This window comes from Mytilus trossulus, chromosome 4, assembly GCF_036588685.1.
Source record: "Mytilus trossulus isolate FHL-02 chromosome 4, PNRI_Mtr1.1.1.hap1, whole genome shotgun sequence".
Lineage (NCBI taxonomy): Eukaryota > Metazoa > Mollusca > Bivalvia > Mytilida > Mytilidae > Mytilus > Mytilus trossulus.
The window spans coordinates 23,741,555-23,768,003 of NC_086376.1; the positions used below are offsets into that span (position 1 = coordinate 23,741,555).

General features: G+C 31.2%; 1 protein-coding gene across 5 annotated transcripts in view; it reads right to left on the bottom strand.

The window, feature by feature from the left end:
* Window positions 1-2,339: 2,339 nt before the first annotated feature.
* LOC134714911 (uncharacterized) overlaps window positions 2,340-26,449 on the bottom strand; it is a 97,029-nt gene continuing 72,919 nt past the window's right edge. For 2 of the 5 annotated variants that reach the window (XM_063576613.1, XM_063576614.1), the window contains 7 exons: window positions 18,606-18,767; window positions 13,616-13,780; window positions 11,430-11,527; window positions 10,472-10,610; window positions 8,591-9,405; window positions 5,538-5,570; window positions 2,341-3,708 (listed from right to left, as the gene is read on the bottom strand). In XM_063576613.1, coding sequence (XP_063432683.1) covers window positions 3,091-3,708; window positions 5,538-5,570; window positions 8,591-9,405; window positions 10,472-10,610; window positions 11,430-11,527; window positions 13,616-13,780; window positions 18,606-18,767 — 2,030 coding nt within the window. In that variant the 3' untranslated portion in view covers window positions 2,341-3,090. Of the gene's footprint in view, window positions 3,709-5,537; window positions 5,571-8,590; window positions 9,406-10,471; window positions 10,611-11,429; window positions 11,528-13,615; window positions 13,781-18,605; window positions 18,768-26,449 lie in introns of all 5 variants that reach the window. The other 3 variants (XM_063576610.1, XM_063576612.1, XM_063576611.1) reach the window with 3 other exon arrangements.

Here is a 26,449-nt window from a genome sequence, read left to right on the forward strand (position 1 = left end):
CCTTGCCAATATTTATAAGTTTGTCTACTGCAGCTGCATTACAAAGAGTCATTAAGAGTTAATCATTTTATATCAAAACAGATATTTGATTAAGATAATGTTTTGTGAATTAACTGTCACAGGAGAGTGGTCAAAGTAAAAAAAATAAACAGCAAAGTTATTTTTCATTCATTTAAGGACTCGTCAATTAAAATATAAAATTTAAAAAAATCAGGTACATATTACTATAAGAATAAAACAACAAAACTTTTGGAATTAAAGGTTAAGAAAAGTGAGAGGTTGGGGGTCATTGACGATATTATTTTAAGATTTACATGAATGGACATTTCACCGTAGCCTTCTCTGATAAAAACTGGACATTGACCATGAAATACTTTCTATTAATGTCTTTGTAAACTGAGCGAGGTATTATGATTCACAATTATCGTCGAAAAAAATGATAACCGGGTTGTACTTTGTGGTAAAATTACCAGAACAATACTACAACCTAATATAATTATCTGTCAGATAGAAGTACCCTCGGGTTCTATAAACTTAACTAGGAAGCTTTAAAATTACTGTTTTCCGATGCTTTTGTCAGAACCTTGCATAAACACTTCAGGCAGAAATTCTCAAGTATAGAAAATGATTTCTTTTTCTTTTAATCGCTGTGATTATGTTAACAGTGTTAGAGAAGAAGGAGTAATAGGGTAAATTAAACAAATCGTTCCCGGAGACAAAGGCCACAGATACATTAAAAACTAAGAAATATTTAGTTCACCCGAGATAAAAAAATGTGGATTACAAATTTTCTAGAATAAAATTTGTCTTGGAGTTCGACTTTTTGTAGATTTCTTTCCTTAATATTAAACAAATGTCTTCACCGTTCTTTGTTGATGGATTTCAATGAAATACATTTAAAACTGCTGGATATAGTCATTACAATATTACAATTTCGTGCACAATTTAATTTTCGTATGACATTCTATTATTAGATTTCTGTGCTGATAAGTCTCTTATTCCGATCACAGATAAAATCAAATTATAATGTCGACATTTAAGATTTCACGTACGGCGATTAAAACCACACGTACGACCTCCCGTTACCATATGGTGTAAAAAAAAATATAACCGCAAAATGCAGTTAAACATTGATAGTTGACCAGCTGTAATATGTTCTTTATGGCTGACACCAGAGATTTATCAAATATTGTATTATATGTCCTCGTCTCAGGGGTTTTCGTGCTAGTGAGGACGCATTGGGACATCACAATTCCCATTGAAAAAACATGCATAATTCGAATTCATTTGACGTACAGAAACATATGATCTAACCAAATATCATACAGCAAGGTCAAAAACTCCTCTAAGAGGTAACGATTTCTACCATATTGACTGATTTGTAGATATTATCTGGTGTTGAACCTTTTGCTATACAGTTTCATACAATTTTGGATTTTGCACAAATTAGCGAAAATCATCTTTCAAGGGCACTGACAAATCTTATTTTGCTATTCACAGGTTCTCTTTATCTATTTTGGTTAAAAATCTTCCAAGAGCAATTATAACTCATATAGGGTGGCTATTTTGACATGTTGGCTTATTTGTAGATCTTAAGATGCTGAACAATTTTGCTTTTACAAATCTTATCATTAGCCTTCCTGACCTAAACGTATTTGAAATACTACATACAGATATGGTCTAGAGGTATTTGAAATACTATATAAATATATGGTGTAGACCTATTGGAAATCAGTACAATATAAAGATATGGTATAGACCTATTAGAAATACAATATAAAAATATGGTGTAGACTTATCGGAAATACTATGTTAAGATATGGTGTAGAAATGTTTGAAATACATCATAAAAATATGGTGTAGACCTATTGGAAATACAATATAAATTTATGATGTAGACCTTGTGGAAACACTTTATAAATATATGGTGTATACCTATTGGAAACGATATGGCATGACATATTGGAAACACTATGTAACGATATGGTGTGACTTATTGAAAAAACTATATAAAGATATGGTGTTTAGCAAGTCATTTGCACAGAACATTACTACTGAATATATATTTTTGTATATATTTTTGTTACATATAAAGTGATCATTGTCTTAACAGGTTATTTACTATAGCAAATATTCTTTGATGTTTTATTTTATATACCCAGGTAGTAGTTTTACAAATATGATGATTAATTTGTTCATTTAGCTGTCTGTGAAACATGCAAAAGTTAAGACACAAAAGTTCATTAAGAGCATTTTAATCACAGCATACATCAATATTTGGCACAGAATTAGTATAAACCATGGTATATATTCATATATTCTTATATTTTATGCTGTGTATCTTTAATTCTTTTAAAACATATCTTATATAAAACAGCAATAAATCTGATTCTGGCAAGTTCAAATCTACAAAATTTATATTAAACAAAATTCAATACTTAAATCATACCATAAAATTACATTTTTGTAAATCTTATTGGCATAATAGAAATATTTTTAACTTTTATTAATTGCATTTTATAACCATGATTACCAGACAAAACAATCTGTAAAATATTATGATTTTTTTCACCCAATGCCCTAGCACATAGCACTCACATTAATAAAGTTATGATATGGCACCCCAAAGAATTTCAGGTTTTAAACAGAATTTTTTTCTGAAAACAGTCTATTTTATTTGCTGTTTTCAAATACTGAATGCAAGTGACTGTTCCAATGTAACCATAAAAATAAAGTTCGGATCTGAAGATTCTTTGGTTAATTTGACCTAAAAATTTCCCTCTCAATTTCCAGGAGTTATGATTAAAAGTTTTAAATTGGATATAGGAGCATGTACCCCTTATATAGTAGATATCAATACATGAAAACAATGAACTAAAAAGGTCACTTACAAAGACAACAAAATATATGGGATGCCAATTAAGTATCACAAAGCATTAAAATATAGCAATATGTTATTTGTTAGAAATGACCCAGTAGTTTTAGACTAGAAAGCTCAGTCAGTTTTTTTAGCTGTAAATTTATGTTACGTGACGGAGCTGAATGTGTACGAGTACTTCCTGAGTGAGACTTGGGTCTCAAATCTGATCTCTAAATCACTTGTGATAACGATGACAAGGCTTGGCCATTTTGTTCTGATGTTTGAACCAAAGTTTGAGAATCAATTTTCAAATCATTAACAAAATCCATTGCTGTATGAAAATGTTCCATGTTAAATGCCGTGCCCAAAGTTGTTTTAGACCTCCTTTTCATAGGTGACACACCTTTGGGATAAATACTAGGGCTTTTCACATGTCCATTGAGCAGTTTTTGTGTGTTTTCTCTATGAATTTTACCATTTATTTCACCACCTTTTGTTTGTTTGTTCTGTGAATCTATAGATAATGGCAAGCCTGACTGGCAAGAGTTTGACATATCCAGCAATCCGTTCTGTTCCCGACTTCTCCATGAAGTAGCACTTGAATACATTAGCTGTTTTCTAGTTTTTCCCTCCACACGTAAATTGTTTGTTTTTTGTTGTTGTTCCCTTCCAACTGGAATACTTACTTGTCTAGGAACTGGTATTCTTATTTTTGACTTATATTCTGACGTTTTTTGAGAGTTTATTGGATTATGCACATTTGAATATCTCTGTATATGATTAGCCGTTGGCATCTTTGTTGGCAATTTGATTGGTCCAATTACTGTGTCGGACCTGGATATTTTCAGCTGAAAAAAACAAATGAAAACTAGTTAAACAAAGAAACATCAGTTGCTTACATCCAGTTTATTTGAACTTTGGTAGATAGTTGTCTCATTGGCAATCCTACCACATCTCCTTATTTTTATATCAATATACTATGCATAATAACTAAAAAGATCCAATGTTTTGATAGCTATAAACAGTGTAGTGAGATACATATATAGGTATAATGGAACCATGAAATGAATTTCAAACTGTACAAATAAAGGCGTTAACATTTGACATTTAGCCTCGAGGCGACTTATTCTTTTTTTTCAAGAAATTCTGAATACCCAGTGGTATCAACTCTATGTGACCCCATTACACAATTACAACTTCAGGTGTTGGTTCACTAATACAGTTTTATATACAATGTTTACAAAGAAATTAAATTTTGTAAAATGAAGTTCTTCTTTTTTTACATCTACTTTAAAGTCAGGTTTTCATGCCTTTTTTAATACCCTTGATGATCCTTGATAGCCTGGATGAAGGAATATTATACAATTACTGTCTTTTGATGAGGTAAATATGTAGTTTTATTGATTTTTGAAAAAACTGATATTCACTGAGTCCAACAGCCGAAATGAATATCAGTTTTTCAAAGGTAAATTAAACCACATATTTACAGAAAATATACTTTTTTCCGCTGGTGAAAATGCTTATTTATTCAAAATCCCATTCATATAGAAAAACCTTCTAAAATTTCATCAATATGGAATAATCTATGATATTCTTCATCTTGAAGATATGCCTACTTGCTAAATCTCCCTGATTTGAATAGAAGGCATCAGACTATAAATAAAATAAAAGATGACGTTAAAGCTTATTTTGCTTGGCCTATACATATAAAAGAAGACCTTAAAGCTTATTTTGCTTGGCCTATACATATAAAAGAAGACCTTAAAGCTTATTTTGCTTGGCCTATACATATTAAAGAAGACCTTAAAGCTTATTTTGTTTGGCCTATACATACAAAGAAGACCTTAAAGCTTATTTTGCTTGGCCTATACATATAAAAGAAGACCTTAAAGCTTATTTTGCTTGGCCTATACATATAAAAGAAGACCTTAAAGCTTATTTTGCTTGGCCTATACATATAGAAGAAGACCCTAAAGCTTATTTTGCTTGGCCTTTACATACAAAGAAGACCTTAAAGCTTATTTTGCTTGGCCTATACATATAAAAGAAGACCTTAAAGCTTATTTTGCTTGGCCTATACATATAGAAGATCTTAAAGCTTATTTTGCTTGGCCTATACATATAAAAGAAGACCTTAAAGCTTATTTTGCTTGGCCTATACATACAAAAAAAGACCTTAAAGCTTATTTTGCTTGGCCTATACATATAAAAGAAGACCTTAAAGCTTATTTTGCTTGGCCTATACATATAAAAGAAGACCATAAAGCTTATTTTGCTTGGCCTATGCATATAAAAGAAGACCTTAAAGCTTATTTTGCTTGGCCTATACAACATATAGTGTTTAGAATTAGGTAGAAATTAGAAATTAATGAAGTTAGTGAGATCATGTGGCAGCTATTGAGTGCTGAAGAATAAGAAAGAGAGAATAAAAGACAGAAAATCTTCTTTCTCTACTGTTGAATCAAGCTGCAAAGAAAAAAAACTATGTAAATCCTACAGAAAGTTCCTTACTTAAATATGAACTTTGATCTTTTACATCAAGGACACTACAGATCTTTGAAAATTTTAATAAGAAATTTAAGTTTTCAGTTATTTCTATTATATGATTAATACAAATAAATAATTGGTGAGTTTAAGAAGAGTTAGGGTGCTTGAGAAGAAGATCTGGCATACAAACCTTTTGTCTCCATACAAAGCTGGGCATACGTTTCTGTAGAATCAGAATAAATAAAATATATACCAACATGCACTGGGCATACGTTTCTGTCAGAATCAGAATATATCAAATATATACCAACATGCATACCTTTATTTTATGCTACAAACTCTAACCACTTTATAAATGTGCAAAGGAATAAACACACTAGTAAATACACATTTTTTAGTGGACACAGGCAAATTATTGATATCTACGTCAACATATGGCATTATTTTAAAGCAAATAGCTAGTACATGTACATGTAGAAAATGTATAATGGGTTTTCTTGAAGAAATATTCACATCAGATTTTTTCAAAAATTTCTGTAACCAAAAATCCGTTTATTTAAAACATTTTACCAAAGAGTTAGCTTAAACCTGCTCTACATGTGTCCTTGGACCTGAATTCTAGCCAAGTAGGATTTTTTTTTAGATCTACATATCTGATTTATCTGATTTGTTTTTTCCTTCTGATTTTTATAATTGTAATGCAGTTGCATCTAATGCAACTAACAAAACATATACAAAATCATTGATTCATAGCTTTAAATTCCAAATGTATTTAAACAAAGGCATATCATTAAAATTCAAACTGTAATCAAATTTGAGACTTGTAAATATTGAAGTTTGGTATAAATTGCTTCAAATTTCCATTTTATCCATAATTATCAACCATGCATGGTCATTCAAAACTGACAGGCTGATTAAACATTCTAGGTTCCATTAGATTTATGTGTAGGTATCAATGCCCTTTTTGGTTTCAATATATAAACTACCATTAAGGTCCATTTAAGTTAGTCAGGTGTCAATTGGAATATTCCAACATGTTATGGAGATACAATGCAAAATTAAATAAATTTAGTCATGTACACTTTTGTAGAGCTCAAATTTCTATAAGCATAAAAATTTCATTACAATGTCTAATCTTTTACTGCCCTGGTGCTAAAAATTATGTAATAAGTTAAATAGTCGCAGACAAACTGATAATTGTATATTGGATTGCACGGCCTTGTCGAGTTCTGCCATTGGTTTAGTCTACTGTCAGTCAGTGTGGTCATAGTTCCTGCGACACACTGATTAACCCAGGTAAGTCTGTCTCATCTGACAACGCTACCTTAACTGATATCACAACTTTACAGAAACGGAAATTAGAAAATTTGCGGTAATTTCCTATCGACTAATCTTGTATATCATACAAAACTAATGAGTAGGAATTGAATAGGAAGCCATTATCAACTGATTGCCAAACAGTAAAAAACAGATCACACCTTTAAAAGATCAATGGAGTAAATAACCATAATTGTCCGGGTATCGGTGGGGAATCGAAAACATGCTTAAATGACGTTAAATCTTTATAATTAGAGGCAAGTCAACTGTTAATGTTTACACATCTTGTATTAATAATTCAATATAATTTTTTCCAACTGAAAAAATGTTTTGAATGTTATCCTAAACAGAAATCAGTTTTTGGCAGAGTATTATAATTCAGTTACTATAGTGTTTGTATGTGATATTGTTAAATCACAATATTGTTTCACTAATCTTTATAAGGATAAAAATTTATAAATTATTAAATATTCATGTATCTCAAAATCAAGCTTGTATTCACTGATCTGAGAAAGGTATTGTCCATATTTGATAACTATCAGGAAATGTTTAGGGATGACATGAAAAATTCATTTTTCAATTTTATGGGTATTGTTTTTATCATAAAAGATCTAAAATTATTATGAATTTGTTTATCAAAGAACAAATTATTCTAAATAAATTAAATTGTATTAAGCAGAAAAGGATGCATGTTCATTAACCGAGTTTAATTAATAAATGAAAATAAGTATGCTCAAGAGGCCAAAAATAGTTTAGAGCTCCCAAGAGGCAAAAAGTAGGTCAAAACTAAAAAGGGCATGAGTACTGATTCATTGATTAATTTTTACTGAAAACACCAAATAGAGACAGCTAAATTGCTTATTTAATTTCAAAATATATTAATTTAAACCGGGCTTTATATCAATATCTTGTCAGTATGTCTTCAAAAGATTTTGGGAGAAAATATATTTTATAGAATGATTATAAACAAAGGATCCTTCTATTAGAAAGCTTATTGAAATAGTATAACTTCAGCTTAAAAACAATTTATATAATCTGCCAAGCCGACTGTGCAAGGGCTGTATAGCCAGTCAAGGTTGTTAAAAACTTCCATTTGTTGCAATCTGCCTTGTAAAACAATATGCTCTCATAAAATAATACTAAAAATACAATGTGTGATGCAAGTCACAAGTTTTAGTATTAACATCAACTCAATGACACAAGGGTAATACCAGGGCTCCAAAAATCAATTTTCTACCAAAAACTTCAATTTAAGTGTAGAATTGCAAATATAATTGTGTAGGACGAGTTAATTAACAGATTGGTGATACATGTGATTAAGTTTCAATGACCAATAATTGAATCCAATTGTCAAGAGAAGATTGGAATTAAATTAACGAGTCAATATAACTCAGTTTTGAATTTCAACACTTCTTTTCAAATTTTAATCACTAAATGGCTAAACACATCAAATCATGTTTACAGTACAAAGCATTTAAAATCATTATTCCCGACTCTAATTACTGGACAAAGTTATAAAGGATTTCAAATCAAGTCAATATTTATAATTCTAGGTTATTTTAACTTTAAAAGGTTAAATTCACAATAAAATCAGCGAATTTAACTTCACATATTTTTTTATTTCATCTTAATCAAATGAACTGTAGCAACAGTAATATACCCGGGAATAATACAAACAAAATTTAAGAAATAAAACGAACTGATTTATACCGTACAATTAGTAAAAAAAATTGAATATACCAGTAAATAAATACATTTATATGTATATTCATGCAGAATATGTCAATTGAAGATATCTAACCTATTTCCTTGCATTATTTATAAATCCCGTAACCATACATGCAAAAAAAATAAAAGTCCCCATCACCTAACTGTGCAGTGGTAGTTTTGCTTTTTTAAAAAGACAGATGTTAAACCACAACTTACTCCAAAATCAGCATCCCCTTTCTTAGGAATACTGTTTGACTGTTTAACTGGCCATCTTCCATCATCCAATGAGTAATATTCAGCTAAGGCACTTTCTACACTCCGATGAGATTTAGTGACAGACAATCTGTCCCTCATTGCCAAATTCAAAATGGCTGTATCACTGTGGCGACCAGATTTTTGAATTGGACTATCAATAATTCTACCATTGTCCATAGTAGGTGAAGACTTTTCTGAAGATCTGGTAAAAAGTTTGTCTCTCAATTTATTGTCGGAACATAATTTGCTGACAGGCGACTCAATAAAAGTTTGGCCAGTTTCATTTATCAAATTTGCCCGAACAATTTTCTCCTGTGATTTTAAATCATGTATTGTCTTAATAACTTCTAATTCTGTTAAATCAATTTGTTTACAACTAAAGTTTGTATTTTCTCTAGGCAACGTGTAATTTTCAGCGTTTGTTTTACTGAACTGCACGACTGACGATGGCTGTTCTTTGAGTGCATTTGTTTTCTGTCTGTCAAAGAATAAAGGATAACGTGACACAGACTTTTGTGACGGAGTATTAGCAAGCTTATCTAAACGATCATCGTCTATATTGTCTAATTTAGCAAGAATACGACTAGAATGTAAAGCTCCATCACTTTCCGACTCTGAACTACTAAATGGTATCGGAGAAGTTGAAGCATCTATAAAATGAGGTTTTGCCTCTGATGGCATCTGTATAACAAGTCTTGATCTGTCCGTTTCCTGTTTCTCCTGAACATTTTGTTGCCATTTCTGTTCACTAGTTAGAGAAGGACTGTGGACCAAACCTGTGGTCAAACAAAAAATTTATTAAAGTCACCCTTATATATATATTTATATTTTTTTGCGAAAGCAAATTTACAGATCTAACATTGTTGGGTTGATGTTTAGACGAGTTGTATATATATATATATATATATATAAACAAGTCTAAATTGAAAATTCAAACCTATGATTGCGTTGGATAAAAACCGCAATTTTTATACGTGTGCATATCAAACAAATTTCGTTGTAGAAGGGTCTAAAAACAGCACAAACAACATTTTCCAAAAGACCAAAAAAGTGAAAAAGTACATTTTAAACAAAACGCATTTGACTAACAGGTCGAACAACTGATGTTCTTTAACCCTGCTGACTGCCATTGGCGATTGCCAAATAAAATTGATCACAAGATCATATATATATATACTAACTTCATATGTAGCTAATTTGACAATATAAAAAACATATGAAAATTTATGAACTTTTATCTCCCTTCACAATGTCTGTAGTCAACAAGAATGAGTCCATAGAACACAGATGCCCCACTAGCACTATCATTTTCCATGTTCAGTGGACCGTGAAATTTTTGGAATGAAAATTTAGAATGATCATTTCATAGGGAACATATGTATTTAGTTTCAAGTTGATTGGACTTCAACTTCATCAAAAACTACCTTGACCAAAAACTTTTACCTGAAGCAGGACAGATAGATGAAGGACAGACAAACAACCTAAAAAACAAACAGACACACAGACCAAAAAACATATTGCCCTTATTAAGTGAGGTATAAGTAAGTGCATAATAAAATTACCAAAATATTATTAAGTCTCAACAATCATACCGCTTCTCAGTTTTTCATGAAAGTTTCAAATTGGGAAAAATAGTTGACAGATAACTAGTGCTGACACGATCCAAATTGTTACTATTTAGCTACCAATCAAATATCAAGTCTTTCTGTTCAGTAGTTCCTCAGAAAAGTGTGACAATAATATCTATTAGATGAATGGTAGGACTCACTTATTTAAATAATAAATTAATCAAAAAAGGATCTTTAAATCACATAAATCACATGCAAGACATTGACTACATACGTTTGTGTAATAAATCTTCTGGATATTCAACTGTTACAGATAGGACGACTTCACCATCTAATGCAGTTTCCCTCGGGGCAATATTTGGTAACCTTTCTTTAAAATCATCCTCACTTTCTTCTGAAGTATCGTCACTATCCTACAACACCAAGATTTTAAAAAGTCTGAGAATTCAGAAGTACAATGTTAACAAGTCTATCCTAAATGGTAAAGCTGAAATCAAAAATTGAGTTTTTCGTAGCTAGCATGACTTGACTAATGTATTTCTGAAATGATCATGGTGTCTTCATGATGTTGTCTGCCTCTGACTGCCTTGATATCATGAAAATGTTTGCATATTTATGTATTTTCCATTTGACTACAGACTTTCCATTTTGAATATTTCTCGGAGTTTGGTACTTTTGTTATTTTACTTTTTTTCATCATCTTGTACCCTCTTATTCTTAACTGTTGGCCTTGCATTATATAAATGTATGAATATTAAGATGGTCAACAAATACAAGTGTTTGTGCAAGGACTTCTAACTGTTTTAAATAACTTCCTGCATATGTTAAAAATACCCACTATTATACATAGCAATTATCAACAAATAACAAACAATGCTATAAATTAATGGAATTTTATTTGCTTACTTCAATACAACTGTAAACATACTTGTAAGAGTTCACTTAGTTATTGGATTTGGTCAGTTTTCTGTTAAATTTATCAAGAGCTGCTTTAACAAAATCCAAATAGGAACCTAGGTTGGCCTAATATTTTCTCATAGGTTAAAATAACCCAACAATCAAAAGACCTGCAATAAAGTGGTTTGATTTTAGGAGAATAAGTTTTGCAATTGGTAAATGCACAAACCATTCATGAGGGTTTTCCTTTTTTTCAAAATCCAAATTCATGCAAGGAAACACTTTTTCTATTTTATCTGAATTGTGAAAAAATATTTAAAATAATTGAAATAAACCTTGTGTCTGTTTCTTCCATTAACATCTACCATTTTGCCTGGTTGTATTTCCACTTCGGTTATATCTGATTTTCCGTCAGTATAATAGGAAACAGGATCTGTATAAGATAAAATATTTTTCATTTTGTGATGGCAGATATTTTATAGGTTAGTATTTTTTACACTGAGGAGGATTAAAAACATGACATAAAGACACCTGTGGAGTAGAGGCTCTGCTTACCCTTCCGGAGCACCTGAGATCCTCCTAAGTTTTTGATGGGGTTTGTTTTGCTAAGTCCTTAGTTTTTTTTTTGTTGTGTCATGTGTACTATTATTTGTCAGTTTGTCTTTTTCTTTTTCAGCCATTGCGTTGTCAGTTTATTTTCAATCTATGAGTTGAAATGTCCTTCTGGTATCTTTCACCCCTCCTCTTTATATTGTCAATGACTGTTAAAATATCTATAGATTGTATTATCTGTGGGTTGTGGGGGCCTCAGTTGCCAAGCAGTCTTAGTAGTTACTACTTTAATCACTGGCCAGTCAACACTGAGGTTATGAGTTTAAACCCTGCTAGACTCCAATCTTAACTGACTGATTGTCAGTTTTCCTATCGAAGGTCAGTAGTTTTCTCTGGGCACTCTGGCGTCCTCCGCCGATAAAAACTTGCCGCTACGAAAAAGCCCAAATGCGGTGTTTAAAAGTGGCTATAAAACACCAAAAATCAAATCAAACATCTGTGGGTTTTTTCATGTAGTCATATACCCATTTTTTTTCTTTCATATATACATTATTGTTAGGCAAGCCATTTAAAACATACATTATCACACACAATTACAATCTGATATCCTGTCATTGAGGATGTTGAAATGAAATAAAAGTATCTCTTTATCAAATGCTCTAAATCTCATAAAGCCATCTTTAGGTACTGTATATGTATCAAATATATATGATAAACTGAACCTTGAGACGAAATGATTTGCAATAGTAATACTAACACTACAATTGTGAACAAAATGAGGTGTAATTTTCAATAACACAGCAACTACTCAACCCAAGTTAAACAAGGTAGAGTTATCATTTTGTTATAAATCTTTCTAAAAATAAACCCAAATTTGCTAGAACAAATAATGGGCAATTTTCATTATCCTGTTTCATCTTAGTGTAAATATGACAAAGTACAAATGTTTTGCAATTGAAAAAGAAAAAAATCAAAGGGAGTGTGAATCAGATGTGGATATAAAAAATATTGAAGATCTGTTACATTACATTTTACCATCTATGTCAATACAAAAGAAATAGCTTAAGATACAGAAGTACTGATATCATTTGAGAAAAAAGACAAACAACAATATACAACACAACATACAAAACCATAGACTGAACAACCAACAGTATACAACACAACATACAAAACCATAGACTGAACAACCAACAGTATACAACACAACATACAAAACCATAGACTGAACAACCAACAGTATACAACACAACATACAAAACCATAGACTGAACAACCAACAGTATACAACACAACACACAAAACCATAGACTGAACAACCAACAGTACACAACACAACATACAAAACCATAGACTGAACAACCAACAGTACACAACACAACATACAAAACCATAGACTGAACAACCAACAGTATACAACACAACACACAAAACCATAGACTGAACAACCAACAGTATACAACACAACATACAAAACAATAGGCTGAACAACCAACAGTATACAACACAACATACAAAACCATAGACTGAACAACCAACAGTATACAACACAACATACAAAACCATAGACTGAACAACCAACAGTATACAACACAACATACAAAACCATAGACTGAACAACCAACAGTATACAACACAACATACAAAACCATAGACTGAACAACCAACAAGAAACCTTCCAAATACCAGGGGTGAATACAAGTGTCCAGAAGTATGAACTGATCCTGATCCATATGTGGTGCCAGATCCAATGATCCAACATAATTTTGTATAGAATTACAATTATCCATCATTGTTTTAAACATTCTATCAAACATGAAGCTATTTCTTTTTGATACATATATGTTCTATGATTCTATCTCTTTCTATTTTCTATTCGTTTTCCCTAAATATAAATAAAGGAACAGTGAGTCCATAATTGCTAATAGCTATGTCATTACTCTGGTTGTCATGACAATAGACTAGTTACCTGGTATCCCAGTTAATGCCACAGCATGCCAGGAGCCACAGCTGATAGTAGTGACAGTCTTTAGTCCAGTATTTACACAGAATGGTGACCAGATCTTAAAAGATGTTGGTCTGTTAGGTAATATACAATGGCTATTTTTACCCCACATGTACAGCTTGCCATTTTCTGTGGAAAGAAAGCATTGGTTCTTTATATTAAGTTACTGACATATTTAACTTTCATTAGCTGTAAACTAATACCATTTCATTGAAAATAGTTCTGTAAAGCATTAGAAGACAGTAAATGATTAAGTATAAGTGCAAACTTTTTTCTCTATCATATCTATTTTAAAAATGTGTAATGATGAGCATAACGATAAAATTTTCTTATGTTCTGTACACAAGTATGCAGTAAGGTGACCAATAGAATCTGTCTCATCTGGTCTCCTTTGGAGAGTTGTCTCATACCACATCTTATTTCTAAATGTAAATTTACAAAAAAATAATGTTTGATGAAGTGAAAGTAAAATTAAATCCAAAGAATAAGCTATCATGAATGCTTAGGCCCAAAATTTGAAAACTTTAAAAGATGTATAAAACTTGAATAAGAGCCACTTGCTAATTCCTTCATCTTGACCTATTTTGCTAAACATAATGCTTTCTATCAAAATTTATTGAAAAAAAACCCACAAAAATATCAGTAAAAATGGTCAAATAAGAGCATTTAAATTTATAGAGGGTCAATTGACTATTTCAGTCATGTTTCCTTATTTGCAGATCTTATTTTGCCGATAATTTTTTATATGTTTAAAATCATTCTCAGAGTCTTTCTACTATGCAAAACAAAGTGCAAAAAGGGTAAACATTAATCATTCAAGGGCAATAAATTCTTTAAGGGTTCTGGTTGTTTTACTATTAACAATTTCTGATTATATTGAATAATTATCAATTAATATAACCCAAAACTGCAATTATTTTTTTTCATCCCTTTTGCATATTTCAGCTAAAAAAATGTTTAAACTAAACAGCACTGACTATTGAACTGATCTTATCCTCGGGGAAAAAACTTTACACATTCAAAGGTTTGAAATGATCTAAACTTAATGTAGCATTCTACCTGCTGATGTTTTACAGATTAAATATAAATAAGAAATAAAAATATGTAAGTACAATACAATGAAGCATGAATTCTGCACAGCCATATAACTTAATGACGCAGTTAGTTAATGAGCAAATTAAAAATTAATAATAAAACCTTTTCAAAAAGCAAAAGAATAAGGCTTGTTTAAGTAGCATAACAGCACATTTTAAATGATGTAAATAAAGTTTTTATCTTAAATCCCAAAAGACCCATAAAAAAATCTATAAAATTTTATTTTTCAAACTAACAAGGATTCCACTAGTAATGGAGAATGAAGGGGGAAGAGCTGACAACACCAAAATAACTTTAATTAAAGATGTCTATTTCACAAACTACCGACCATGAAACAAGATTTTATAGTTTTACTCCATTTAATCATTAATTATACAGATCTAGTAGTGATTGAGCCCTAAAATCTATCATACAGAAATCAGATATAAAAAGGACAGAAATAAGATAATAATTATTTAGAAAATGTCAATTTATGAAATATAAAACCGCTTGCCATTTTGAAATCATTAAATATAAATGCAGTCATGTTTGGGGATTGATTTTAAAGGTGCAGTTAGGAACATCATTTAATTGCTACCACGATACCGACTCAATATAAAAACAAAACCTCTTAAGTGAAAGGTTGTATACACCAGTATTGTATATCTGACTAAAAACAAATGAGGTGTGCAAATAAAGGATCTTGATAAATTGCTTGATAACAGTTCTTCAATAAAAATATCTATAAAACTCTTATTATTACAGCATTTAAAGTGAATATATCAAATGATAAAAGCTTCAAAATGAACATGATTTTTCAATTAGCATAAAGAATATTTTTACTTTGATGATGAGCTAGGAAGCTATGAAATTTCTCAATAAAACTTGAGTATAATATAATTCTTTTAATAATGAAGAACTTCATAACTTTGAAATTGACTTGTATGACCATTGGTACTTATCACTTTTATACAGTAACTATAAAACAAAAAACAAAGTATAATGGTCGCCAATAAATGCTCTTCAGTTGTCTTTCAGACATATTAAAAAAGTATTTCATATCTTCGATAATATAGTTTTTTTCTTAATTCTCAAAAGACCAATTATTCATTTCAAGATTAAACATACATTAATTTAGGGCCTTAATATTTTCATTATATACAATAGTGACTTTTTGAATTTGAATCTTTGAACAAATAGGATGAATTCTAATGATTGAGATCACACAATTCAAATATATAAGTTCTGTGTTAAATCTAAAATCTATCAAAAATAGAAATCAGATATAAAAAGGACAGAAATATCAAATTTATTTAGAACATTTATTGTCAATTTTCAAAAACTGCTTGCTAACTTGAAATTGGTACATTAGAGTAGAAAGGGTTGAATTTGGACATGTGAGCACTGTAACAAAATTAGACTTGAGTCTAGGGGGTGAATTTATCATATTTTCATTTATTTATTTTTGATATCTATGTACTCTCCAATGACACTTGCTTGACATAAACAATATTTATCTATATTTATCATTTGATTATGATCTTAAAATATTAAGGAGTAAAAATTATATTATAGATAAAAATGTACATTTTTCTACATAAAGATTATTTTACTGTAACAATGAGGTCATTCTTAAATAAAAATTGTTCATAACAGTGCTTCCCTTTTGTCTAATTGTCTTTTTGTGCCAGGATATAATTAAATGCTCAATTAGGTAGGATAATTAAACATTTCCATCCCAAATTAGAGCTGATCTTTTGTTGTCAAGTTTTTAATATGGGAAAACATATAACATTTTTCTAAAAATTCCAATTTCTACGGCTCATTAGTATGCAAAAAATAATTTGTTTTGGTAAAGTCACGATATTAGAAAAGCCAATTAAATGTTATCCATCAAAGATATTCTTTTGTATTGTTGTCTAATGGTTGAGGATGATCTTGGCATTTAGCCGCTGACAAAAACCTCAGCTGTGACCGCACTGCCGCAAATTGTCTTCGTAACGTTAACACACATCCTATTGAAATAATTAAATAACTCCTTATAATAACAATGGAACCAAACTATCCTCCCAACAGAAATAAAATCAAACTCATTATGCTGATGAAATTTTCTAATTGAGGTCTTTCATCTGAAAATGGATTTAGACATTTTTATAAGACCACAAAACCCACAATAAGATATCCAAAGACATTCTTTTTACAGAAATTAACGAAGGCATTTAGAAGAGAAATGCCATATTTTATTTCTCTGATTAATAGTTTTTTATATTACAGAATCAATAATCTAAAAAAGATGATCTCATTGTTAGATATGGTATTGAACAAAAATACGGGAAAATTATTCACAAAAATTTGATTTAACATTAATTAAATCTTTTCGTTCATCAGATGGATAAGGAACTTTCTAATTTTAAAGAAATTCTACAGTAATTGTTCTGATATTATAATATAATTAATATCTCTGCAATCTTTTACTTCTGTTTGAAAGAAATGGTTGATTAATATCAACAAATTTTTCTGTTTTTAGCTATTATGAACCACAGAACAAAACATTATATTATCTGGACAAAAAGATCATGGTTAGCATTATACATTTCCAAAGTAAAAAATAACGCCTGGAATATAAACCTAATTGTTAGTTAACAGAACTTTTGTATAATTAATAACAAGACATCAGAAAAAAAATCATTTTAATATTTTTAAATGATTAATTTTGTTTTTGTATCCTAATGGTATCATTATAATACAATTTCCATATTTTTGATGTTTTATATTGAACAGAAAGTAGTCGTTTATTAAATATTTAGATGAAACAAAACCCTGGGTTGAAGAGAAGTTCAACATCTTTTTAATAACTGCATATGCAGTTTAATTATTGTGGCTACAAGTTTTTATTCTAGGATGTGTTATAAAGTTATAATACAGACGTAAGTCCACACTATTGAAAGTTTTTAATCTAGTGTTTGTCTCTGTCCAAAGTTAGGTGCCTTTAATCTAGTGTTTTAAACTATTTGCCCTATTTATTTTTCTATTATTGGTTTCAGCATCAATCACTCATTTAGTTTCACATTTTGTCATAGCAGGGTCTTTTTTAGATTATTTTTTAAATACTATACAAGATTGGCTTGCTCATTGTTGTATGCTGTATGTTGACCTCTATGTGTTTACATCCCCATCATTTGGTCTGCTTTTGATTTCTAGTAGTGCCATTTACAATCATAATAAACATCTCCTTAATTTAATAACCAAACAGAGTTGAAGATGATGGAAGTGTTTAACAACCTTGACTAGCTATACAGCCCCTTTACGGTGGGCTTCATGCCTGATGGCGTTTGGTGTCTGGCAATACAGCCCTTTTAAGGTTAGCTCAATGCCTGGAGGCGTTTGGTGACTGGCTGTAACAGCCCTTTTATGGTGGGCTTCATACCTGAAGGCATTTGGTGACTGGTTTTACAGCCCTTTTAAGGTAAGCTCAATGCCTGGAGGCGTTTGGTGACTGGCTGTAAAAGCCCTTTTACGGTGGGCTTCATGCCTGAAGGCATTTGGTGACTGGTTTTACAGCCCTTTTAAGGTAAGCTCAATGCCTGGAGGCGTTTGGTGACTGGCTAATTACAGCCCTTTTACGGTAAGCTCAATGCTTGAAGGCGTTTGGTGACTGTCTATACAGTACTTTCAAAGTTAGCTCCATGCCTGGAGGCATTTGGTGGGCGTTAAAATATTTTGGTGTGTAACAATGGAAAGATTGGTTGAAACTGCAACTCCTCTTTTTAGGTCACAGTCCCACCCCTTCAACACATGGCCTAAATGTTATATAGGTATTGTAGTATTTATGTATTCATCACTATACCCCTCCCCTCCCCCCTTTGTAAACACACCATACCTGTGATAGCAGCACTGTAGCATTCTCCAGATGATATATAGGTGACTTTTCTGTGTAAACTGGAATCTTTGAGTCTTTTGGGTGTGGCTATGAATAAGATTTTATCTCCTAGTCCCAACTGACCATCAGCTCCTGATCCCCAAACATATACAGATCCAGACGCTGAAAATAGATACAGTAATATTCATGACTAACAAGTACTTTTCACATAAAGATTTTTGGTGAAAACAACCGCTGCTTCTTTTATTTCATCTTAAGTCTTTTTAACAACCTTTAATTAAAAAGAAACATAAGAATCCTCATTCATTTAACAAAGAATGAAATATCATCCAAGGGTTTATAAAAATTTATGATATAAGGAAAGAAAACAGAATTAAATTATACATTTGTGGTATCCTTGCTGCATAGGACTACAAACTAAAGGTATGAAAACTAGAGGCTCTAAAGAGCCTGTGTTGCTCACCTTGGTCTATGTCACTATTAAACGAAGGAAACAGATGGATTCATGACAAAATTGTGTTTTGGTGATAGTGATGTGTTTGTAGTTCTAATATGACGTGCTTCTTTCGCTTTGTAAACAACACTGTGATAAAATTCTCGATATATCTATACTTAGCGCAGACTCCGTGGTGTACATAATAATGGCTGTTACAATATACTTCCCACGTAAATCCACATGTATTGAAACCTATTTGTAAACCCTTTGTCGATTTTATTGTTTTTAAAATTGCAAATAAAAAAAGACAAAATCACTTTTATTCTTATTCGGATGCATCATAAAAAGAAGTAATACACAAGAGATTGGAGAAACCAACAAAATAAAAATAAAATAAAACTCCGCGAAAGTCTATTAATGTTTTGGGCGCATTTAAGTCATTTCAAAACATGACGTCATACAAATAAAAACGCTAGAGTTGAAAGTTTTCTGTTACGTAAACTATTAAAATGTTGTTTACTATTGTATTAAAATTGATTACCAAGGTAGGTTTTGTTTGATTTTCTTTTCGATTGCATTGTTCGCATATTTACTGGTTTCAGCATGTCAACATGGCGGCTCCTTAGTTACGAAATGTCTACTTTAGATTTGACGGTAGCTCACGAGAAAAACATATAAATCAAAATGACAATTGTTGGTTTTGAGAATGAAACAAATTTTTTTCAGCGGTTGTTTACGAAATAATCCATGCAAGCTACGGATCTATTAGAATGCTTGAGCTTTATCTAACAGGGAGTAAAAAAGAACAGCCAACACACACAGCTTTACCAACGCTCGCTTCAGTTTTTTTAATTATCGTATTTGTCCTATTAGAATCGAAATAATTCATGGAAGCCATAGATTATTGGAAATTTACACATGGCCTGGGCCGTGTAATTCGTTAATTTTATCCCTCGCTAACGCTCAGGATAAAATTCGAATATCACGGCCCGTGCCATGTGTAAATTTCCAATAATCTATGGCTTCCATGAATTATTTCTTAAATCTTACTTTACTGAACATTCTTGCTGCTTAAAATGATCTCTATCTATAATGAACTTGGCCCAGAACTCACTCACAGTTGAAAATGTTACTAAAAATTGACTTTAAAGGGCAATAACTCCTTAGGGGGTCAATTGACCTTTTTGGGCATGTTGACTTATTTTTAGGTCTTACTTTGCTGTACATTTAATATTGCTGTTTACAGTTTATCCCTATCTATAATGATATTCAAGATAATAACCAAAAACAGCAAAATTTCTTAAAAATTACCAATTCAGGGGCAGCAACCAAAAACAGGTTGTCCCATTCATCTGAATATTTCAGGGCAGATCGATCTTACCTGATGAACAATTTTATTACTTGTCAGATTTGCTCTATTTGCCTTGGTTTTTGAGATATAAGTCAAAAACTGCATTTTACCCCTATATTCTATTTTTAGCCATTGGGGCCATCTTGGTTGGTTGGCCGGAACACTGGATACATTTTTAAACTAGATACCCCAATGATGATGTGGCCAGGTTTGGTTTAATTTGGCCCAGCAGTTTCAGAGAAGGAGATTTTTGTAAAAGATTACTAAGATTTACGAAAAATGGTAAAATTGACTATAAAAGGCAATAACTCCTTAAGGGGTCAACTGACCATTTTGGTCATGTTGACTTATTTGTAAATCTTACTTTGCTGAACATTATTGCTGTTTACAGTTTATCTCTATCTATAATAATATTCAAGATAATAACCAAAAATGGCAAAATTTCCTTAAAATTACCAATTCAGGGGCAGCAATCCAACACTGGGTTCTCCAATTCATCTGAAAATTTCAGGGCAGATAGATCTTGACCTGATAAACAATTTTACCCCATGTCAGATTTGCTCTAAATTAATACTTTGTTTTTTGAGATATAAGCCAAAAACTCATTTACTCCTATGTTCTATTTTTAGCCATGGCAACCATCTTGGTTAGACTTGGCCAGGTCACCGGACACATTTTTAAACTAGATACCCCAATGATGATTATGGCCAATTTTAGTTTAATTTGGCCCGGTAGTTTCAGATGAGAAGATTTTTATAAAAGTTAATGGTAATGACAGACGACGCCAACACTGGACGCAAAGTGATGAGAAAAGCTCACTTGGTCCTTTGGGCCAGGTGAGCTAAAAATGTTGCTATAATCCCTAGACAATGGATGTTCCCAAAAGTCCTGAAGCAACACATCTCCCTCAATTTATCACCATGCACCTTTTTCATTCAAAATCTGCATTTGGTAGGCCTTAATCTTAAATTGAGTGAATTGAGATGTAAGGACATCTTCTAAATAAACTGAAGATTCTGAGCATGAAAAGAACCAAGAAAAATTTACCTGAAGTCTGAAAGGATATGATTACACAACACTGATATTGATGTGCATGTTAGGAAGTCAATATATGTACATACATGTATTTCTTTTCTCTCAAATTTAAAAAATATTGAATTGCATGATCAGAATTCTGTTGACCATTCAGCACAAATGGACAATAAAATAACCATTTTGATGAATACAATATAGATGACTATATATATATGCCAATCTTGTCTTACTGATCATTTTTGCTCTCAACAGACCTTCTCCTTTTACAGTTTTTTATATAAATGGATTAAAGGTAGATCTTCAAATTTAAATGTCTAAACACTTCTGCCTCTGTCAATTTTTTCTATTTAAATTGGTTGTCAAGGTAATAGAAAAAACTTGCATTTTACCCCTATGTTCTATTTTTAGCCAAGTTGGCCATGTTTATTGGCAAGCAGGGTCACCTGCAGACAAATAAGTAAAAATAAATATCCCAATGATTCAAGTTTAGATAAAGTTTAATATCCAATTTCAGGAGAAGATTTTTGAAGAAGTAAACAACGACTGATGCCGTGTTATGAAAAAGGTTCCTAAAATGATCTATTGGGATTGGTGCGTTGGAAAATGATTATACAGTCAAGAGTTAGATGTGCAAATGATCTCAATTTGGGAAACTAAAAGTTTTGATCTTTTATAAGTAAATCAACATCTCTGTAAATTATTGTGTCAACAAAGATCTAAATTTGTTTTGTCTTACATTGTAATGTAGGACTGCAATTTAGGGGTAACTCAGTTTAATATACAGCTACGATTTGTGTAACACATTTGACAAAACCTTTTTTTTTTTAATTTATAAGTTGGTTGATAAATTGTAATTTCTTTTTCAACCCTTCCAGAAAAATTTGACTTATTAGTAGAGTAACAGTTTACCATATAAAAGGTCAAAAAGTTATTTTCTGCAGATTAAAACATGTCGTTTGGCTTATTTATGTTATGAAGTTCAGGAGCTTAAAGGAAGAAAAAGGTGAAAATAATTGATGAAGCAATTAAAAATCCTGTCATAACATGTGTATACCATAGCCAAAAGGTACATGTTTAATATTCCCAGGAAATCGTCTCTATACTATTTGATATCAGCTGATTTCAACATGTGTAAATGCATCAGTATAAAACTGCTTCAAAAAGTAAGATTTCTTTAAGTTAAGCATGATTCCATTATCTAATATTACTAATCCCTAAGTAAAACAAAAAAAGATTTATAAGTTTGAGAAGGTGACTGTGATCTTTTTTAATGTTTTGTCAGCATTCAAACACAGAATCTGATATATGTGGCTATGCAGGGGCTGATCAAGCCATTTTTTAAGGGGGTGACCCAAATCCCAACCCAGAATAAAAAGGTATTCCAATTTTATGTCCCCATTCAAATGCATTGATCGTAAAAAAAGGGGGGATACAAACCACCAACCCCCCCCCCCCCCCCCCTCTGGATCTGCCACTGCTCTACCCCATACTTTGTCAGATTTTGTCCTAATACAAGTATCAATGGACTCTCATCTCATCAGTGGTAACATCTTCTATGATTTATACTTAAATTGCCTTTTGAAATACAACCTTGATTTATACAGAATTCAGAGGTTTCAACCATGGAATTGATGCCCTGTTGTCTTCAAATTCTATCCAATCAGAAGTTATTTTACAGAAATGTTGCAGCATGTAACAATTGCTTCCATGATATATATGTTATATGATAAGTTCAATTAAAATTTTCTGTTTTTGGTATAATTCAGTTAATCAGTTTAAACATAAACATAAAGAGATATGGTATGATTGCCAATGAAACAACTCTCCACATGAGACCAAATGACGTACAAAGGTTTGTTTATCTGTCAAATTAGAAAAGACATTGAACGAAGCTTCATAATTCCTGTAAATCTGTGATACATTTTGATTTTGCTTCAGAACGGTTCCATTAGTCTTACTTATGGAAATAATCTAAAAACTGAAATTATGATTTTTTTACAAAGTATTTCAAAATCTCTACAAATACAACAGAAATTTCAAACAAACTTACCAAAAAATATGGTAAAAAGAATCCCGTAAATTATTCCCTATTAAAAATGTTGTCAAGTTTGTATGTGTGATAGATCAGTTAACAGAGAGGACACAAAGGAACAATATGAATACACAATCAAACTAAATTCAATGAGGCTACAATGGGGAGGTATTCAATCTTAAAATTGACAATGAGAAAAAATATATTGTTTCATTAAAATACAATTTACCATTAACAATTTATGTATGAATAATCTGCTGTTCATTGTGTTAATCACATTGCAGAAACATTCTTCAGAGAGTATAACTTATACTCAGAAATGGCTAATTACAAATTAAGAGAGCAGTTTTGTTTTTCTTTTGTTTTTCGAAACAATGACATAGGTTTTCAGCAACAATTCTTTAACTCATTTATTTATATCTGGACTTATTCTGCAGTTACCATACTCATTTTTGAAATTAGGACTTATTCTATAGTGACTCTATTTTGAAATCTGGACTTATTGTGTCGTGACTCTATTTTGATATCAGACTTATATTGCAGAGATTTATTTTTTTATATCTGGACTTATTCTGCAGTTACTCATTTTTGACATCTTAACATATACCGTAGTGACTCAATTTTGAAATCTGGACTTATTCTGTAGTTACTCATCTTTGAAAGCTTGACGTAATCTGCATAGACTCATTTGTTATACTGGTTCTATCTTGAAAGGAGTTAGCTGATGTTACGATATCAATATGCAATCCTAAACATCACTATATACTTGATACACATGTTAGGATTTCACTCAAAGTTTTTGAAATGAGTGCTTTTGCTTTAATCAATCTTCTTTTTGGTGTTTTTTGGAATGCTGCTTTCCATTTCTGTATATTCGTTTTTGTCCTTCTACAACTGTGTCACTGCAGACTAAGTCTAGATATCATTTCTTAATTGTGTTACTGCAGACTAAGATATCAGTTCCTAATAACAATCAAGAGTTAAATTTTGTGTGTTGAGAAATTAGAGAACACTCACTCATGCAATGACAGTAAATCCCAAATCATTGACAGAATTTATGCTTTACAAACTTAGGTGCCATCTTTTATTTTTGTGAAAATGACTTCTAGAGTTGTCATAAACTTATTTGATTTTTACAGGTAGCTTCAACAACTCATGACCAAAACAAGAATGTGTCCCCAGTACACGAATGCCCCACTCGCACTATCATTTTCTATGTTCAATGGACCGTGAAATTGAGGTAAAAACTCTAATTTGGCATTAAAATTTAAAAGATCATATCATAGGGAACATGTGTACAAAGTTTGAAGTCGATTGGACTTCAACTTCATCAAAAACTACCTTGACCAAAAACTTTAACCTGAAGCGGGACAGACAGACGAACAGACGGACGGACGGACGAACGGACGCACAGACCAGAAAACATAATGCCCCTCTACTATCGTAGGTGGGGCATAAAAAGAAACAACAAGCAAAGGTTCTGTTATATTACTAGTACATAAATTTCTTCAAATGCAATACAAATGGTCCCTCTGAATTCAGCTGGCAAACATATAGATTTTAAAATAGAAACATGACTTTGAACAATTCCCCTCTAGTGTGCCTTTTTATTTAAAATATTTTAAAGTTTACATCAAAACAAAGACATCCAAATGACAATAGCTGATACTATGAATTAGTTTTGTGATAAACACCAAACACCAAACAATATGACTATAGTATCTATTTAATTGATCACTAGGACTAACATTTCAAAGCATTAGGACCATTCAGACTTACATAACATAGTCACGCTGGTACTTTTAGATACATACATGATTACTTATACATTGGGTCTGTGGGAATTGACCTTGAGAATTATACATTATTAAAGATGCATCTACCGAGAGAATGTTTCTAAAATACGATCAAATGCACAAAAATCATTTGATGAAGTATGATGCATTTCTACAGCTGTTTAATACCATTATCAATATGCGTTAATTTAACATTTAGTTGAATGTTAAAACTTCAAATTTTTCCCATCTGTGCAAACTTAATAAAGCAAATGGATGGATTCACAACATAAAAGAAAGATAGAGTATATTTTAATTGGACTTAAGTTAAATTTCTACACTTATATAAACAGGAATAACCTAATTGTTTTAGATGACAGTAGATTAAAGAAATCGATACAATACAAATCATGTAAACATCTACCAATAGATAGATATAAGATGTGGTATGATTGAGTGACAATGAGACAGCTCTCCATCCAAGTCACAATTTGTCATAGTAACCATTATAGGTTGAAGTACGGTCTTCAACAATGGAGCCTAATGGCTCACACTGAATAGCAAGCTATAAAGGGCCCTAAAAAAACAAGTGTAAAACCATTTAAATGACTTTTGTAAACTATTCAAAGGAAAAAAACAAGTTTGAATCTATATAGATGAATGTATAAAACATTGGTTTATACATCTATGGTCTCCCAAAAATTGGTTCAACTTCAAAATTTATATACTGTAAATTCAGAAATTATCACAATTATTGCAATTTTTGAAGAATGGACAAAAAATAGAGATTGATCATTGCAATTTCAGATAAATCTGCATACATGAATAAATATATCTGACATCAGAATGGGTGTTCTTATAAATTGGGATACCCACCCAGTCATATTATTATTACTTATAGAAACCTCACAATAATTCCTGAAATTACAGTTAACAGCCAAATTTGTTTATCCAGTAGCTGTATATGTATACCATTAGCTTAATGATATAAGGTACAAATGTTACCTTTGCCAAACTCAATGCTCAGCAAGGATTTACTAACAAGAAAAAATGGCTATTTCTGTATTTTATAATTATCATAATAGGATCTAGACATTTGATGAGATGAATTATGAAGTGTGACCATTACATGTCTAAAATGACTGACCATTAAGTGCATTAACTAGGATGACAGACTATTTATCTTAGTATGGACCAATGAAACCTGACTGACCA